General features: G+C 33.5%; 1 protein-coding gene across 1 annotated transcript; it reads left to right on the top strand.

The window, feature by feature from the left end:
• The first annotated feature begins 14471 nt into the window (after window positions 1–14471).
• Window positions 14472–15294, top strand: LOC131033119 (LOB domain-containing protein 11). Its single transcript, XM_057964250.1, has 2 exons — window positions 14472–14673; window positions 14830–15294. Exons 1-2 carry the CDS (start codon window positions 14515–14517, stop codon window positions 15154–15156), a joined length of 486 nt encoding a protein of 161 aa, XP_057820233.1. The 5' UTR covers window positions 14472–14514; the 3' UTR covers window positions 15157–15294.
• Window positions 15295–18302: the final 3008 nt, after the last annotated feature.

Genomic DNA, 18302 nt, shown 5'->3' with positions numbered 1-18302 from the left:
GTAGGTGCTTATTTTGAAATTTGAAATTTTTGGTAGTCATTTCTAAAACAAAAGAAGATTTCATCCGTCATCTTGAATGGTTAACTCCACTCTACTGAGGATGTTTGTGTCTCTCTTTAGCATGAATTTGTTTAAGTCTCGTTGAGTTGTCTTCAAAATTAAAAAACCACCATTCATTTTTACTTAATCCTTGATTTGCAATGTCATCAGCAGCCACATTACCCTCTATGAATATATGTTTCAATTTAATATTTTTAAAGCATTTTCATAGTTGAATGAAATTGTTTATTATTCCTCTAATCTCCCAAGGGGCAATAGTGGACTATTTTAGACAATCAATTATCATATTTGAATTGCCTTCAAAAACCACATTCCCCCTTGTGAGGTTCTGGAGTCTTGGAAGACCCATCCAGGCCGCCATAGCTTCAACTCTATTATTAGATCCTACCCCAATATTAGCACCATACCTTTCTATCAGCCATCCATTATGGTCTCTGATTAAGCCTCCAGCACGAGACAAGCTAGGGTTTCCTTTAGAGCAATCATCAAAGTTGCATTTGAGCTAGCCAGTCTAAGGAGAGTTCTAGTAGCAATTCTTCCTTCACTCCATAGTTTTCCAATTTAGCCTTAAAAAGTCTTGGTTGATGCCCCAAATTTTCTTTAGTCGAAGGTCCAACAAAGTTCGGAAGACTTGAGAAGTGCTAGAAGGGCTTCCATTGATATTTTATTTGATCTACTATTTGATAATGTGGAAGAGGACTTTGTTGTTTCTTTCTTCATCCCTAAAAATTCTATTTTTTCACTCTTTCCATAAATTCTAAGCCATAATTAGAGGGGTTTGGAGCCAAATTTTTTTCACCATAGGATGACAATATGGAGACTTGGCCGAGAGTTTCATAAAATGTCTCATTGTTTGTGGGTGGATCCAGAAGACTTTTAAATCCTTCATAACTACATCCCATATATCTTTAGCATAATTGCAGTGAAGGAATAAGTGATCTATACTTTCCATTTCCTAGTAGTAGAGAACACATCTATTAACAAAGGAGAAGCATCTTTTATTGAGATTGTCAATAGTAAGAATGCTTCCATGAGTTGTTGCCCACCAAAACCAATTTATTTTTGGGGTTAATCCTTTAATCCATATCTCTTTCCAATTAAATTCTTTAGCAAATTTCTCCTCAATAATTTGGTAAGCCGATTTCACAGAGAAGGTGCATATAGAACTAAGTTTCCATATCCATTCATCCTCATAATAAGGTAGGAAGAATGAGCAATCAGGAAGAAAAAAGAGAAGCTATGTAGTTCTTATTAAAAGTTTATTTCAAAGAAGGGTAGGGATGTCATCGAACTTATGAATCAGATCTTCAATTTTTTTCCAAGCTGCATAGTTCCCTTGCCAATTCACATAGTTCCAGACCTTTTACCCACATTTCCTACCAAAGTAGTTCTTGAAAATTCTTAGTTGGGGCTAATTAGCAAATGCAGAGTTTTGAGTCTAGACTTCATCTTAAAAAATGGTTTTATTACCATCCCCAATTATCACTATGCCATGTATTTTCATGAAATTCTTTAATTTAGCTATATTATTCCAGATGGGAGATCCCAAAGGAAGATCAATTTGATTAAAGAATTAATTGCTTCTCTTGGTGTTGAGGTATTTGGGTATCACTATTTCAGTCAAATCTTTTTCTCCTTCCGAAAGTTTCCATCCCATTTTAGATAGAAAGGCTTTATTAAAGTTTTTAATTTCCTTAAACCAAGACCTCTCCTTTTAGAGGTATGCAAACCATATCCCAAGAAATTATAGGGATAGTTTGCTTCATTCCTTAGTACCAGACTAGATGAATAGTTTTTGGATTTTTTTCATCTTCTCAGCCACATTTCCAGGGATTTTGAAGAGGGAGAGATAATATATAGGGATATTCTAGAGAAAGGACTTCACTAAAAGGATTTTTCCCACCATTCTGAGGGGCTTCTCTTTCTAGCTTGCTAGTTTTTTTAAATCTCTCAATTATGCCATTCCAAAAGGTTTAGGAAGGGGATTTGGAGATGCGAAGTAGCCCAAGATAAGAGTCAGGGAGAATAGTAGTTTGACACTTTAAAATGGAGGTAGTCTTCTCCTGAAGGGTTGGATTAGTATCCATGAAGAAAATCTTACTTTTTCATAATTTATGTGTTTCCTGGAGATCTTTGCATAATTTTCTAAGGCACTTTTCCAGAGTTTAGCTTAAGAGACATAAGATTCTTTGAAAATTATTGTGTTATCTACAAATTGTTGGTGCAAGATTGGCTCAAGAGTAGAAGCAGCCTTCACACCTTCTAGCTTTCCTCTCACTTTGAGTTTATCAATATTCCTACCTAAAACTTCTATAACAATGATGAACATATAGGGAGAGGGGGGGTCTCCCTACAGGAAACCTTTACCACAAGAGAAGTATCCTTTAGGGGATCCATTAATGAGAATAGACAATTTAGGAGTGAACACACATTGCTCAATAAAGTTTAGGAATTTCCCTTTGAACCCAAATATTTTCAAAACCTCAAAGAGGAAGTCCCAGGAAACTCTATCATAAGCTTTAGAGATATCTAATTTAAGAGCCATGGATGGTTTTTTACTATTTTCCATAGAATGAATAAGTTCATGAGTAACTATAACAACACCAAGAATATTTCTCCCTTTTACAAACCCTTCCTGATTTCTAGATATCATCTTATCCAACAGGGGTTTGATTCTATTAACCATCACTTTTGAGAGGACTTTATAAATAGTATTACAAAGACTGATAGGTTTGAAATATTTTGTAATATCTCTTCATATGGCCAGTGGATTGATATTGTGGGTCACAAATTCCACCATGGTTTTTCCTCTTTGATCTTTTCCATGTATAAATATGTGTGTTATGATTCTCATTTATGTGTTTGGCTTAGTGGTTTCTTTAATTCTTTCAATTCTATATGTACCAGTTACCAATTGGTGTATGCATATTTTAATAAGGCTAAAATTTACTATTATGGTATAACATTGATTTACCCCCCCTCTTAATGTTATTGGTTTCCAACAATTGGTATCAAAGCCTTGCACCTCGAAGGAAGTTTAACAGCTTAAGGAAGATCCTGAAACCCTGAATCCATGAATATGGCTTTGGAGAAGCAACTTGAGATGGCACTTGAAGATTATGATGTTGAAAGGTTGAAGAGCTTAAATCTACAAGATGAATTGAATTCTACTAAGAAATTCATTCTTGTCGTACAAGAGAGGCTATCATTTGTTCAAGCTAGAAGGAAGGAACTTTTCAAGATGATCAAGAGAAAGATGCACTTAAGGAACAATGTTAGAAATTGAGTTAGGAGAACATGGTTATGAAGAATCAAATGCAAGTTATAACTATTAGGATGTCTAAGGAGATTCAAGAAAAAAAGAAAAAGGAAGAAAATCTTGTTGTATCCCTGAAGAACAAATTTGAAGAATGTGGTAGGTTGGTTCATGAAAATGATATGTTGAGAAATGATTTGGTACAATCCCAAAGTAATGAGCAAGATCTTCGGAGACAAAAGATAATACTAAGAGAAGGTTTAAATACTGCAAGTGAGTATAAATAAAAATTCAAGATTAGGTCAGCACAACTTGATGAGTTATTGAAGAGACATGGGAAAATTGGAGATTTTAGTGGACTTGGATTTGAGCAAGGACAAAGTTCTGGTACTACTAATGAAGATCAAAACCATAAGGCATCGGTAAGACAATTCAATTCTTATAAATTCAATGGTAGATGTTTTGTTTGTAATAGATTTGGTCACATTTCTAGGCAATGTAGAAATAGAGAAAATCGGAACCATGATTCTACTCTTGGTATATGTTCTAAATGCAATAAGGTTGGTCATAAGACAAAATATTGCAAAATGAATGTTAAATGATATGCTTGTGGAAAATTTGGATATATGGCTAGTCAATGCAGGTCAAGCAATTTCACCAGTTTTAGCAAAGCAATTCAGAAGAACAATGTTACATGTTATGCATGTATTGTAGTTTAACATATTGCTAAGTTATGTAGAAACAAAAATCCACTGGTTAGTAATGGAGGATCAAATGACAAAGGAAAAGAGAAGGTTAGTGAAATCCAAAAAGATCATACTCAGAGATGGGTTAGGAAGACTGGAGAACAATCATTAGATGGGAATATACCAGTTACTTATCTGGCAGAAGAGGTTGCTCCTGCACTGACATGAATCTCATCTGGTATCTAAGGCAGATGCCTTAGGGGTAGGAAAAATTCATGAAGATGTTACATATGCCCTAGAAAGAGTTCTAGAAGATGTTCCAGATATTGGAGAGGATTATCTGGCATGGATATGTTCTAAGTGAGATCTGATATCTTTCACCTATAGTCATTTATGTCAATGGAAGATTAGGGTTTTTATCAAAGGTTAAAAAGTTGAATACACTTCATTGTTAATCACCTTGCATTCAGAGAAATTTTAGAGCGATTCTGAGCGACTAAGTGTGGTCAGAGGAAATTCAGAGCAATCAAATTTCTTCTTGAGCAATTTCACCAGCATCTAGAAGAATTTGTTGATGGTTTTCACCGAGAACGATCAAAACATATTTATCTTTAAGCATGGAAGTGAGATCATATGTATTCCTTTTTTTGTTGCAAACCCAACTGTAGTAGAGGTCAATGACTACCTAGGCCAATTTTCAAGTGGTGTCCACATGTGGCTACTCTAGAATATTTAGTTAGAGCATTTTCTTGCATTCCAAAGGGAGTTGTGTATGTATAGGATGTTAGGGAATATATTCATTGTCATATCGAGGACTTGGGAACTTCAGAAATTAAGGGCATGTATATGAGTGAGCTAATGGGAGAATCTAGAAAGATTAAAACGACATATAAACATATTGAAGACCTAGGGTTTATAGACATTCTAGATATTTCAGAGTTTGAGGATGAGATAATCAAATATGTACTGAGCAGAGTACATGGGGAATTTATATGGCTGAATAGACCTTACAAAATCACCAAGGAAGCCATCTGGACAATCACTGGTTTGCCATCGGTAGGGCAACATCCAGACAAGAAAGTTTCAAATGATTTTGTGAGGGAGGTCACCGATGCTACATCTGACAAAAGATCCATGAAACTAAGTAATATCATTAGCACAAACATCAAATTTGGTAGCATGATTATTGGGTATAAGGTAACTCAGTCAAACCGACTGAATTCTATTTTCAGTTCATTCATTTTAGCTGCATACAAAATGATGAGAGATAGTGTGAGAAGAAGGGTACTTTCCGGTATGGGAACTTGTTAGTTTGCCTAATGTTATATTTCCTAAATGATACACCTAGTTCTGGTAAGAGGCAATGGGCTTTTGACATTTCAATAGGAAGACAATTGAAACAGTAAATTGTTACATTAGGAAACCAGAGAGATGATAAGGTAAGGGGGTATTTTAAGGTATTTAAAAAATCTATGAGGTCTAGGGTATGGGTACCTGAGCATATTGTAGAAAAATACTGTACCGACATATGCTTTATGTTAAAGAAGGATGAGACTCTCATGGAAGCAGTTAAGCCCTGAAAGATTTGGATTGAAGAAATGGGCTATGAGGTAGGTGCACAGATTATTGATGCCAATGCAAAAATACTAATTGATGAACCAATTGATGAGACTAAGAAGATCTATGGTACTGCACAACATAAAACTCAAGAGGTTGAAACAGAGTTTAACCAGAAGAAAAGAGAGAAACAAGAAGGAAAAGAAAGTAAGTTTGTGCAGAAGGTCTCAAAGGACATCAAGGCACTAATTAATGTTGTCTCAGAGAAAGGCTGAAAGAGGAAGGATCCAGAAGTTCATATTGAGCCTGTTACTATAGAATCAGAATTAGAGGATGACACATTGTGAGCATTTAAGAGGGTTGTTGGGAAGAAACCGGAGGAAACAAAGGTAGAAGCAAATAAGAAACTAGTTAGGAAGGTCACAATCAAGCTACCAACACACAAGAAAGCACCTAAAGCTACACCTACAACTGCATCCGGTACTGCCAAGAGGAAGAAGAAGAGTGACATCGATTTAGCACTTGAAACTAGTAATGTGACTATCATACCACCTAAAACTTGTATATAAATAGAAGATGAAATCACTAAAGATGGCATGACGAAGAATGTTAAATTTTATTATGAAAAATTAGAGGATGATGAACAAAGAGAGGTAGAGCAAGTAGTCCTATTATACTTGGATATTTATAAGAAAGCCTTAATAGAGATAAAAAATTAAATACCAGCTGAGTTATATAACATGTTGGATGCTAGAAGATGATCAGCTATGCAAGAAGATAAACACATTAAAATTCAAGAGATATTATCTATTTGTGTTACTATAGCTCCAGATGAAATGGAAAAGATGTGCTTGAGGCGACAAACATAAAATTTTTCAATAGAAAACATAGGATAACTAGTCTGATGCTAAGGAGAGTGATTGAAATAATAAAGAAAACTCAAAAAGAATGGGTTAAATTTTTTGGAGAAAACAAAGGATTCTTTATCTTGGTTGAAGGAAAAAGAAAGGGGATTATGGGTACTTCACCCTTAGTTTTGAAAAATATTAAGATAGTGGAAATTGAGCCCCCGGTAAATACAAATGTACAGACAAATACTGAGATACTGGTTAATACTGAGAATGAACAAGATAACAATGTACATGATACTAATACTAAGGACAATTGTCCTTTTGATACAAATGTACAGGTTGAGGTTACTGTTCCTACAGAGGAACCGATAGTTACACAGACTACACCAAGTGGTGAAGCCACCAGTGCAAATGAGGAGGTTATAAAGGATAAAACATAAGAGGAGAAAATAGGGGAATCCAATAGGGAACTGGTTGCTAGCCCATCATTACTGTCAATTGATACTTCTTAGGTAGAAAATAAAAACATCACAGAGATGAGTCCCACTGAACAGATGATGATGGCAACACAAAAACTGATGATGGAGGGATCCACAAATAAGGGGATTATAGATCAATCAATCATTGTTCTACATAGATTGGTCCTAGAGTGTGAGATTGAAAATGAAGCAATCCCATCTAGCAAGATTAAGGTAATCACTAATCATATATCAAAAGACTTTCAATTTTTATAGAAAATATCAAACCGACAAGCTCTAGAAAGATTTACTTAGGCTAAGAGAGTTGATTTTGATCAGGTAATTGAAACAGAGAATAAAAATATTGAGGAGAAGCTAATCCTAAAAGAAAATTCTTTGAAACAATGTACATATATATATAGGGTATGTTGTAACATTGAAATACTTACAACAAATGTAGATAAAAAGATAATAGAGATTCACGAAAAAATTGCAAATATTGCTAACTCTTTTGGTGGATTAATTTCATTGACTACATCAGTTCATGGTCAAAATTTTGATTTTGGAGAACCAAATTTCTCTCTTAAAAAGGAAAGAGACAAGATAATTTGAAGAGCCAGAAGTGTAAGAGGCATGATTCAGTCCCCGATTGGATTCACTCTATGCACACAAGAAAGAATGCATTGATATGGTGGGAAAGCCCACATTGATAGAGGTAAATGAAAAAGAGTCTTTTGCATATTTATTGAGTGGACTTGTATCTATTTCTAACACATTCAAAACTGGCTGGGATACTTATGTGAAGTTACTGGAGAAAGCTTATTCGGAAATTTTGAAGTTGGTCAAGCTTCGGTAAGACATTTTTTGGGAAATTCATTGTACATTTCTTATTCTTTGACATTCATTTTACAACTTTTTATGGAATTGATGTCAAAGGGGGAGTAGTATAGATGTGAAAAAGAATAAAAGAGTTGCATACATTAGCGCGAGTTATAGAGTTTTGGAGTTTTTGGAGATATGGAGTATTTTTCATATTCAGCTTAGGAGGAGCAGGGCAGGATGAAACCGGCAGATGAAACCTTGACCATTTTTTCACATGAGTGTTGCCATCAATGCCAAAGGGGGAGATTGCTAGCAATTGACACTCTATTGGTTGGTTTCACTATGTTGTCATTGATGGCAACATGATTTTGTGCTCCGGCTTCATGTTTTGGTTCTATGGTCACCGGCACCGGCAGGACATAAAGATTTCTTTGGTTACCAGCAATGCAGGGCGACATGGTATAGTAAAGGTTATCATTATTGGAGGTCGTCATATCTTGGATCCGGTATTGGCAATTTGTTTTAATAGTTATACATTTATATTATCTGGCCGGCAGGTAAACTGATATTGTATATATCTTTGTAAGCTGACATAAGGCATAAAAAGTTGTATAGGGTATATAGGTCAGTTAAGATTAGATCATTTTTATAATAGACATGGTGATGGATACATGAATGTAATATGATGCAAAATTATTGTAAGGGTTATTCTTGTAAAGGGTTTGGGGATTCAAACCAGAAGAGACAAAGCTTAAACCAGAATTGTATTCTAGCATAGAAGATGCTATCTTAGCAGTTCACACTTCTCCGGATTGTAGTCTAGAATTTTATGTAATCAGTGAGGCTCCTATTGTGATTGAGCAGTGTGCTCTAGGCTGTAAGCCTTCCTGCAAGTGCAGGCCCCTCATATTTTGTAATATCTCTTCATATGGCCAATGGATTGATATTGTGGGTCACAAATTCCACCATGGTTTTCCCTCTTTGAGGTTTTCATTGTATAAATATGTGTGTTATGATTCTCATTTATGTGTTTGGCTTATTCGTTGCTTTACTTCTTTCAATTCTGTATGTACTGGTATACCTGTTGGTGTATGCTTATTTTAATAAGGCTAAAATTTACTATTCTGGTATAAAACTGATTCACCCCCCCCCCTCTCAAAGTTATTGGTTTCGGACACTCTACTCACCGAAATAGAGAAACTCGCCAAGACCCAGGGAGTTATATTTTCTTCTTCTTATTCTCTGAGAAATTTTCCAGAGTACTCTATTTTCCTTTTGCTATCTCATAGACCACATCCTTCTATTTGGAGTCCTTTTGGGAGGGTCTGCCAACCTTTCTAGCCCCTCCTACACTCACTTTCTTCTTCTTTTTATTATTTGTTGTCACATTTGTCCATTCTTTATCTTCATTCTCATCCATAGATAACCAAAACTTGAGCTTAGTTACCAGTGGGGTGGATGAGAATCGCAATATTTGGAGGTTTTCTTTAAAGTTCCCAAACCCATAATTTCTTTTCTTCTTGGGAGTCTTTAGTTGGTTTTCCTAGTTAATATTTTCCTTATCATGAGTTGGGATCTTTCCTTCCTTTTCAATATTTTTTTCTTTATTTTCTTCTCCAATATTCGGATCTTTCCCTTGAGAGTGTCCTAGTTCTATACCACTTCACCTCCCACGTTCATAGCCTTGGACAATTGGTCATCTGATATCACATTGTCAAGAAATTGGGGACCTTCAATCTGAGCATTTGCAGCACATGAAGTAGTTGTATGGCAATTGACTTTCTTTTTCTTGTCCTTGGCCAAGTTATTTTTAATCTCTTTATTAGAGAGTTCAGCCATTCCAAGGGGGCCCATCTCCAAACAGATCTCGGGCACCTTTTCTTGTTCCTCTTCCACCCTTTTCTGACCCTTGGTGGACTTTTGTTTCATCGGTTCCACTCTTTTACAGGCTGAGATAAGATGACCATATCTTGCATAGTTTTGGTAGGAGGCCTTGGTATTCTCATACTCTATTTGCTAGACCCAGTAACCTAGCCTTGAGAATAGAGTCACCCTAGTTGGTAGGACTATTTTAATGCTAATATTAACACACATTCTAGCAAACAACAAACAAGACTTGTTTTGATTAATATTGTCAATAGCTAGGAATTTTCTAAAGGAGTTACCTTTTCCTTTAAGAACTTTCAGGTTCCAAAACTCAAGAGGTAGCCCAAGGAGACGAATCCAGGTGGGAGCCACAACACCAAGATCCAGCTAAGGGTCGAGGTTAGGTTTCCATTTATAGAGGGAGAGGTAGTTGCTGGTACCAAAGGCCCAAGGCCCATCTATGAGAATATTGGCCAAGTCCCCAAGATTTGTGAAGATGAACATAAAGAGGCCATTCATCATAGCACTAGTAGTAACACTTCCCTTAAGTTTCCACTTGGTAGTTACCCATTTTTTAACCAATTTCAAAGACTGGCAGAAAGCTAAGAATTTACCCACCAAATAAATGTTTAGTTCAATTATTGTCGAGCTCAACAACATATCTAGAATCTCCACTTGGTGTTCCTTGATCACACATTCAACTTGTGTGGCATAGATGTCTGGAACTTTTCCCAACTTTACAGGGCTTCCTCCCAGGAGTTTTTACACGTAAGTGGAGGGTTCCACTTCTACAAAAAAAGAATCATACTGAAGTTGGGGAGGAGGGGGGCGATACAGTGAATCTGAATCGAGAGGGTCCGCATGGAGAGCAGGAAAACCATAGACTCTAGGACTTAGGAATCCAACTATTGGGAAGCCCGAAGAGGGTCCCCAATTGAAGCGGGCAATGAGAAGAGCAAAGAAGCTATCAATGATAACAATTGCAAGCTAACAATTTTATAATTGAGGTAGCTCATTAATATATTCTCCTTGGTCACAAGGGAAATGCCCTTCTATGTACTCACTACAATTCCTCCATCTCCCTCTTTCTCTAGGGGTCACTCACCTTTCAATGCATATTATCATGGATGTAACCTCTCTATTCATGGTAACAAGACTCACTCCCAAGCTTTCCCTATTAATATGAGAAGGGATTGAGGTCAATAGGGCTAGTCCTTCCTTTCTCTTAGGTGCTCCACCTTTCCCCTTCCTATGGGAAAAACTTTTGTCACTTATTGGTGGCACTTATATCTAGTTTTATTCCAACAAGTTACCTCAATTAGCTCATGCAATTTTGCCCACTCATGTTATTGAAGAAAAAATAAAGATAATGATGGGTGCAAACCTAATGTGGACACTTTGGACCCCACGAATGAATAGGGTAAGTTGGATGATTAGATCCTTTCCTTCCCTCTCTACTACTACTCTCACTCCCTAAGCAAATTTGATTGTGTTTTAATGTTCAAAATTTTAGCACCATATGAACTTTAAAGATGTGAATTTCTCCACCCACTTTTTTCTAAATGTTTAACACTATTTTATGAATAATACTATAAAGAGTTACTCATCACATACAAATTCCTTTATTGTACTATTTTGTAAATATTAACATTTAATCTAAATTAGACATTCCCTCATGAACATATGTATAATCATATCTAATTTGCTTAAATATCATAAATATTGTCTATATCTCACACATATATAACCTAATATATCAAAAATAGCTTATTAAATAATTGTTCTAACTACACACAATTCTGAAATAAAAAGTTGTATTTTCTTTTTGAACGTGTGAAAATTATACTTTGTTGGAGAAATTTACGCAACTTTAGAAAATTGTTTTTAATGAGCAGAGGTGGCTACGCACTTTAGAAGAAATCACCTAATTTACATTCGACATGGGCCTGCCTTGTCTTTAATTGTAGGTGTTCGCGTAGATTCTATGAGTTTACAAGTTTATATAGCATGAATAAAGAGATTCCTAGCGAGATTCCTAGCGCAGCCCACGTTGGCAAGCATCGGCGAACAATTTGAATTTTACATCTCAAATACCTTTAGTTGCTTATAATAAATGTGGATATGAGCCAAAGATTAGAATGTATAATTATGGCTATGTCAAACAAGATAGATTTGATCTTGGATTCATACGTTTATCCTAGAATGGATGGGGTGTTGGGTTGTAATCTTTGATTGTGAGTTTGATTCTTGTTGATCATGGGGTGAATTTGGAGAGGTTAAAACCATTATCTAATTAACTTATGTTGATTGATGAGTTGACTCAATTCATTAATTTGTTAACTATTATCATTAATCAAATCTGTGGATTGGCATTGCTAGAATCCAAAGAATATTTCTTGTTGGGCCCACTACTCCTTCCCACCCGGGTTAAGGGTCCAACAACTATCAAGCCCCAACCCACCCTATTACTATTGGGTGGCTACTTATGGGTAGTGGACTACTCTATTCTGGGTTTAGACCTTTTCCTTTTATAGGGCTGATTCATTTCTTCTATGTTTTGTGATTGTTTCTCTAATGGTAGATCCTATTGATTGCCCAGAGTCGTGAGCTTAGGTAATTATTTATTGATAATGTATTTAGTTGAATCTAATTAATAATTCTAAGGAAAATATTTCATCCTGATGATGAATCATAGAGTGTGATTCGAAACGTTGATGGGAAAAAATTACACACAATCGAATCCACAAAAATAAACTAGTATAAAAATATTTCTTTAAATATTTAGTGGGAAAATAATTTATTTTATAATTAAACAATAAAATATTGTTCAATTAGTTTAATTTTTGTGAAGGTCGACTAACTAGGGTGGAATGAATTATTTGACTAGGTAGACAAGTGAACAAAATGTTATGCTTAAATTTTGTCCCTATTAAAGATGGTGTTGTCACTTAACAAAAGAAATGTTGTCTATTTAAGAAAATAAAATACAATGCTTCTTACGGTGAAGAGGATTTTGATATATGCTAGTAAATTTGAATGAAAGGGATGTTAGTAAAGTGAAGGAATGATGCCCCCTTTAGCAATTTCTTTTGAAAAATATCACACCAATGATCCCTAGAAATAATAAATGGAGGGACAAATTAGATAAATCATGAAAATAAGGTTCAATGGAAGAAAATTGGAGCAAAAAAGAAGAAATAGAGAAATCGAATGAAAAATAGTGAAATGGGGTAAAATTTGTGATTAGGAGAAAATGAACGAATATAGGAAGGGGTTTGGAAATATTTTAGGATTTACCCTCAACACCTAGACTACATAGAGAAAAGCGAAAGTAGAGGTTGATAAAAATAGAGCATGTGTCGCTAGATCATCATTGAGTGGAGCCAATGTGACCTTATAAGTGACTAGAAAAAACTAGCCCATTTTTATGTATCAAAAACTTATCCCCAAGGGTATATTAATTATAATAAATCATGCAAAAAACCATGGAAGCACTAATTTGGGGTGTGTGTGGGAGAACATGATGTGTGTGTTGGGTAGCATGTTATATGTGAAGTAGTTGATGTGTCCTACTAGAGTAACATGTACACATATGAAGAGTGTATGTACTGATTATGAGGCTTATCCATCATTATTTTAAATATAGGAAGTGATGTGTGATCTTTCACCATTTAATTTATATGCTCATAGGGTGATATGTGCCTAGTTTGATGCATGCAATTATAGTGAGATGCATGCATCTTAGTAGTTTGGTGCATGTGACCTTGAAGTAGCAAATGCAAACAAGAATGGATTAGAGCTAATTTTATAATAAACTCAGATGACTTTTTATGAATAAAAGAGTGATTGTTAGCAATTTATATGTTTTTCCTTTAAACTCTTTGGAAACTTATTATGAAATGTAGCTCATTTGACACTTAAAAGAAAATACTTTATCCAATTGCTTTATTTAGTTTTTTCATGGAAAAAACCTAATAGAAATTGGAGTGATAACCCATGAAAAACATATAAGATCTAAACAATAAGAATGTGAGTGAACAACTAAATTGAAAATTGAAGGTAATGCATTAAAATAATCTCTATTGTTGATGAGAATAGTTGTAGATTAGAACTTCTATACAGTCAGTAGTAATGTAGGATCAAATAGCATATGGAGAATTGTAAAATGTGAAAAATTTTAAATAGATACAATGAAAAAGATGATCACATCCATCATTAGATTTTATTGCATTTTGAATACTATTTTTTCTACATTTCTTGATCAATGAACTTGATTTTTATAGGCTAGATTTTATTACCATAGATTGAGTGTTCCTTGCATTTTATTTACTTCTTTCTATTAACAATTTGTATTGATTGCATCTAAATTTATGATAAGCTTATATGTCTATTCCTTTAGGTACAATAATAAATTAAAAAATAAAATAAAATCTATGTATATAATTACCTCTTATATATTTCATAAGATAATTAGATCTCTATAAGAATTGTACATAATCAAAATATCTATTTATTAACTTGTTCAAATTGACATGTTCTTTTCGTGTCATAGGATAATAACAAAGGAAGTAGTACATTTATGTAAAAAGGTTGCATAATAACAACAATGAATACTTTGAAAATGCATTAGGTTTTAGTTGATCACAAGCTATATACCACCTAATCGTACATTTATACGCATATTTAACACCTAATCATATGCAAAGACCATAGATTCGGTCGTGTATCCGAGCATGCGCGTGATCAAATTTGTCGGCGTCACATGTTGATAAAGAAGAAAATGTTGTATTTACACCGGTGATGTATCTGTACAATTTGCGTGTCTGTTACTCAACTCTTTCTCCCAAATAGATCTCATCTATATATTCTTGAATTCGACTCTGATATGTATAAGTTAATATATATATTTATTTCTTCCTGCGGTATACCTAATTCAGCAGTACCAGAAATCAGAAGAGATGTCTCGTACTGTTTCCCCGTGTGCCGCTTGCAAGGTTCAGCGAAGAAAATGTGGAGATAAATGCCTCCTCGCTCCTTATTTCCCACCAAACGATCCTCAAAAATTCTTCGTAGTACACAAATTATATGGAGCAAGCAATATTGCCAAAATCCTTCGGGTATGCATCAAATGCTTTTCAAGATTTTGGCCATGTTACTTTTCAATCGAAAAATTTTGATCCTTCCCACTGTGCATTCCCATATATAATTGTCCTTCGTTTCACCATATGTTAGTCAGATCAACTTTACTTCAACGTCAATCTTTTTTTGTGCAGGATATTCCGGCTGAAAAGAGAGCAGATACTGTAACAAGTCTGGTATACGAGGCAAGTGTGAGAGTGAATGATCCAATCTACGGCTGCACTGGTGCCATTTGTCGATTGCAGAAGCAAGTATTGCATCTCCAATCACAACTAGAAACCACTAAGGCAGAGCTCCTGAATGTACAGGCTAATCTTGCGTCTTTTGTCACCGGGTTTTGTAATTCCGGTGAAACAGCAACTAGAATGGATTTGGTACATCAAAACGATCCATTGAGTAATAACGAAGTAATAGTTTCACAATACGACGAGGACCCATTTGGATTATGGGCGCCACTGTGAAACTGTTAGGGTTATCTGTAGCCATGCCCACTTTTAGGGTTATATAGCTTACCAGTCATTCTTTAATCTGGGATCATATATTTTTAGTCATATTTATAGTCCATACAAAGAAATGGTGGTGAATATATTTACATTTGTATTAACTGCAAAACTGAATCATCTGATTCTTAAAAATCTATTAAATTGTTTTAAGATATTAAATATTTGAAATTTTAATTAATATTTAATACTGTAAATTCTCGAAATTTCCTTTTTCAATGCATTTAATAGAATTATATCATTCTATAAAAGAGATGTCATACTTTATATAATACTTTTTCTATTATATAATGATAGAATATATCTTTAGTCTCTAAATATAAAGATAAAATTTTAATGCTTGTTTGTATATGCAATATACTATCATATAAAATGTTAAAAAATAATCTCTTGTAAATTTTCATATTATTAATATTTTGATAATAAATAAATTTATTTTTAGAATTGTAATTTTCAATATTATTTTTGATTATTTATAGTTTTAAAAATATTTTTTATTAAATATAAAATAGTTTTACATAAAAAAATTTGATATAATATTTTTAGTTTTAATTTTTAATATATTAGAAATAATATATAATATTAAAATCAATTGTCAAAGTCACATAATTTGTTTAAAATAACATTTATTTAAAAAAATAAATCATCAATAATAATAATATAGAATTTTTAGTTAAAATATATGAAATTATTTATATATTTATTGTATTCATAATTATCTATATTAAAATGATTATATAATTATATTATTAGAAAATAAAGACTCTTAATATAGGTGTGCAATCTTATGGTTTAATTTATGTATATTTTTAAAATTTTATATATTTTTATGAGCTTAAAATGTTACACAGCTTAGATGAGAAGCTTCCATATCTACCTAATGGATTGTGGAAAACTCATACCAATTACTAATAAGATACCTCTGAAAAAATCTATCTTAAAGATGAAATATAATCTATATTATAGATTTATAGCTTTCTTATAAACATTCATACAATATGTTGGAGTTATATAGATCATACAAAACAACTACTTGCTTCCTAGAAGATCCCAAGAACTACTTCTAGCATAAAGTAAAATAAATGTTCTTTCAATACAAGAGAAATAAGAGATCTATGCCACTATCATAACACCAAATTCTTTTATTTTATTATTTTAGATAATTTAATTATATGTTAAAGTGATTATTTATCAAATAAGAATGTAAAAAACTCAATCTTTATGTAAATCATATTACTTTAATCCTTTAATTTTCTTTAGATTCTTTCATCATAGATACATTTAGTAAAAATTAATAAACTTTATCTTGAATCCATAATAAAATATTATACATGATTTTTCATACCATCACAATTATAAGAATTGTCTTAAATATATAGGGCTTCCTTTTTGCATGTAGATTTTTACTATATATTTCTAGTTTTTACAGAAAAGAGGGGTACTATATAGGATGAAATTTTCGGAGGACAATGCAAGGCTATTTTGTTTTTAATTATATGTTCTATGCTACCTGTAATGTTTAAATGCCTTGCAATTACTTATAGTAGTTTTTTTCTTATGGTGTTGAACTTAGCTTTATGTCTAGGAAGATACTTTGTATCTCATCAAATTATATAACTTACTGTCTATGCTTATTTTCTATAATAATTGAGAACTGACCCTAGTCACTAGTTTACTTATTAAAAAAAAGAATTATCTGATGTATTTTTAAGCTATATAGAATGTGAAATAATTTGAATAAAAATAGATTTGAATACACTTTTTTCATATCAAACCAATCTAATCTAAGATGGAGCTATTTTACATCTTATGTTTATTTTTTCCAAGCATAGTTGATCTTGAATTATCTGAAATATTTTTAAGTTATATTGAATGTGAAACAATTTAAATAAAAATAGATTTGAATGCACTTTTCTCATATCAAACCAACCCAACCCAAAATGGAGCTACTTTTACACCCTATGTTTATTTTTTCCAAGCATAGTTGATCTTGTGGCCTGTGGTGTAAGGGTTGCAAGATGATGGAAAAGCCATTATGGTGCATGGAGGAGAAGATAAAAATAGTTAAAAATGGAGGTTTGTGGAAAAACAATCCTCCATTGGAGAATACGCATTAAAAAGATATCATAGCACTTTTTACCCAATTAATGGATCAAGGTATGAGGAGGGAGACAGAATCAGAGTCGAAGAGAAAATTCTTACCATACGAGAAGGAAAGGAGGATATACGGAGGAGGAAAGAGGAAAACCGTTTGCAAGAATTGGGAAGCCTTGAGAAGGACATCTAAAGCCACGTGAAAAAGGGAGGAGAAAAGATATAGAAGGTGACTAGATAATTTGCAGAGTACTACTCTTCCAAGACTTCCATCTAGTCAGGTTCGTAGCATGGAATCTAGTCAAATATATTTGGGCATATCTTTCAAACTTTGCTACTTTTAACTAGGCATTTTTGTCAAACTGTTTGCGTGTTATCTGTGCTTTTCCATTCTGTAAGAATATTTGTGCATGCAAAAAAAAAATGTTGTTCATCTGGACTACTTTTGCATGAAGGAATCTAGTCTTTTGAATAAATATCTCACTAGAGTTTTGACCCAAATTAATTACATTTCCTTGAGGCATGTTGTTAAACACTTCATACATCTACACCTACACATACCTCTTTAACTCATATTCATAATCTGGCTTATTGCTAATAATGTTTAGGCCAACCGACATTGTCTCACTGTGCTTATTTATCACAGAATTGTTTAATTTGTCTACTGATGCTATACTTACACTATCTATAAGGTAGAATGATAGTTTCATCATATTTTATTAGTTTATCGGAATATTATGGGGAAATTTTATTCAATAATCACTCGTGTTTCATTGTAATTTGGTTTTATCGCAACACCCTTATACAGTGCAATTTGTTTAGGCCATGTCCACATTGTAACTTATTGTCATTACTTTTCATAGTTAACTTGCTCTACACGTTACACATGCACACTATATCTTAATGTCGCTTGTAGATGCCATAGTAGCAATATCTATAATTGTATCTGTTACTCGCATTAGCATCTATCCTCTACACTCTTTTACATTGTAGAGAGTCTTAAACTTATATTC

Source organism: Cryptomeria japonica, chromosome 3, assembly GCF_030272615.1.
Source record: "Cryptomeria japonica chromosome 3, Sugi_1.0, whole genome shotgun sequence".
NCBI classification, from domain to species: Eukaryota; Viridiplantae; Streptophyta; class Pinopsida; order Cupressales; family Cupressaceae; genus Cryptomeria; species Cryptomeria japonica.
The sequence above is the reverse complement of the archived record's forward strand: the minus strand, read 5'-3'. Positions and strand labels throughout refer to the sequence as shown.

What these genes read in the sequence shown, in the direction of transcription:
- LOC131033119 (XM_057964250.1), top strand. Translation starts at nt 14,515, where the DNA reads ATGTCTCGTACTGTTTCCCCGTGTGCCGCTTGCAAGGTTCAGCGAAGA. An exon ending in ATATTGCCAAAATCCTTCGG is followed by an intron (nt 14,674 to 14,829) that starts GTATGCATCAAA and finishes TTTTTTGTGCAG; the next exon opens with GATATTCCGGCTGAAAAGAG.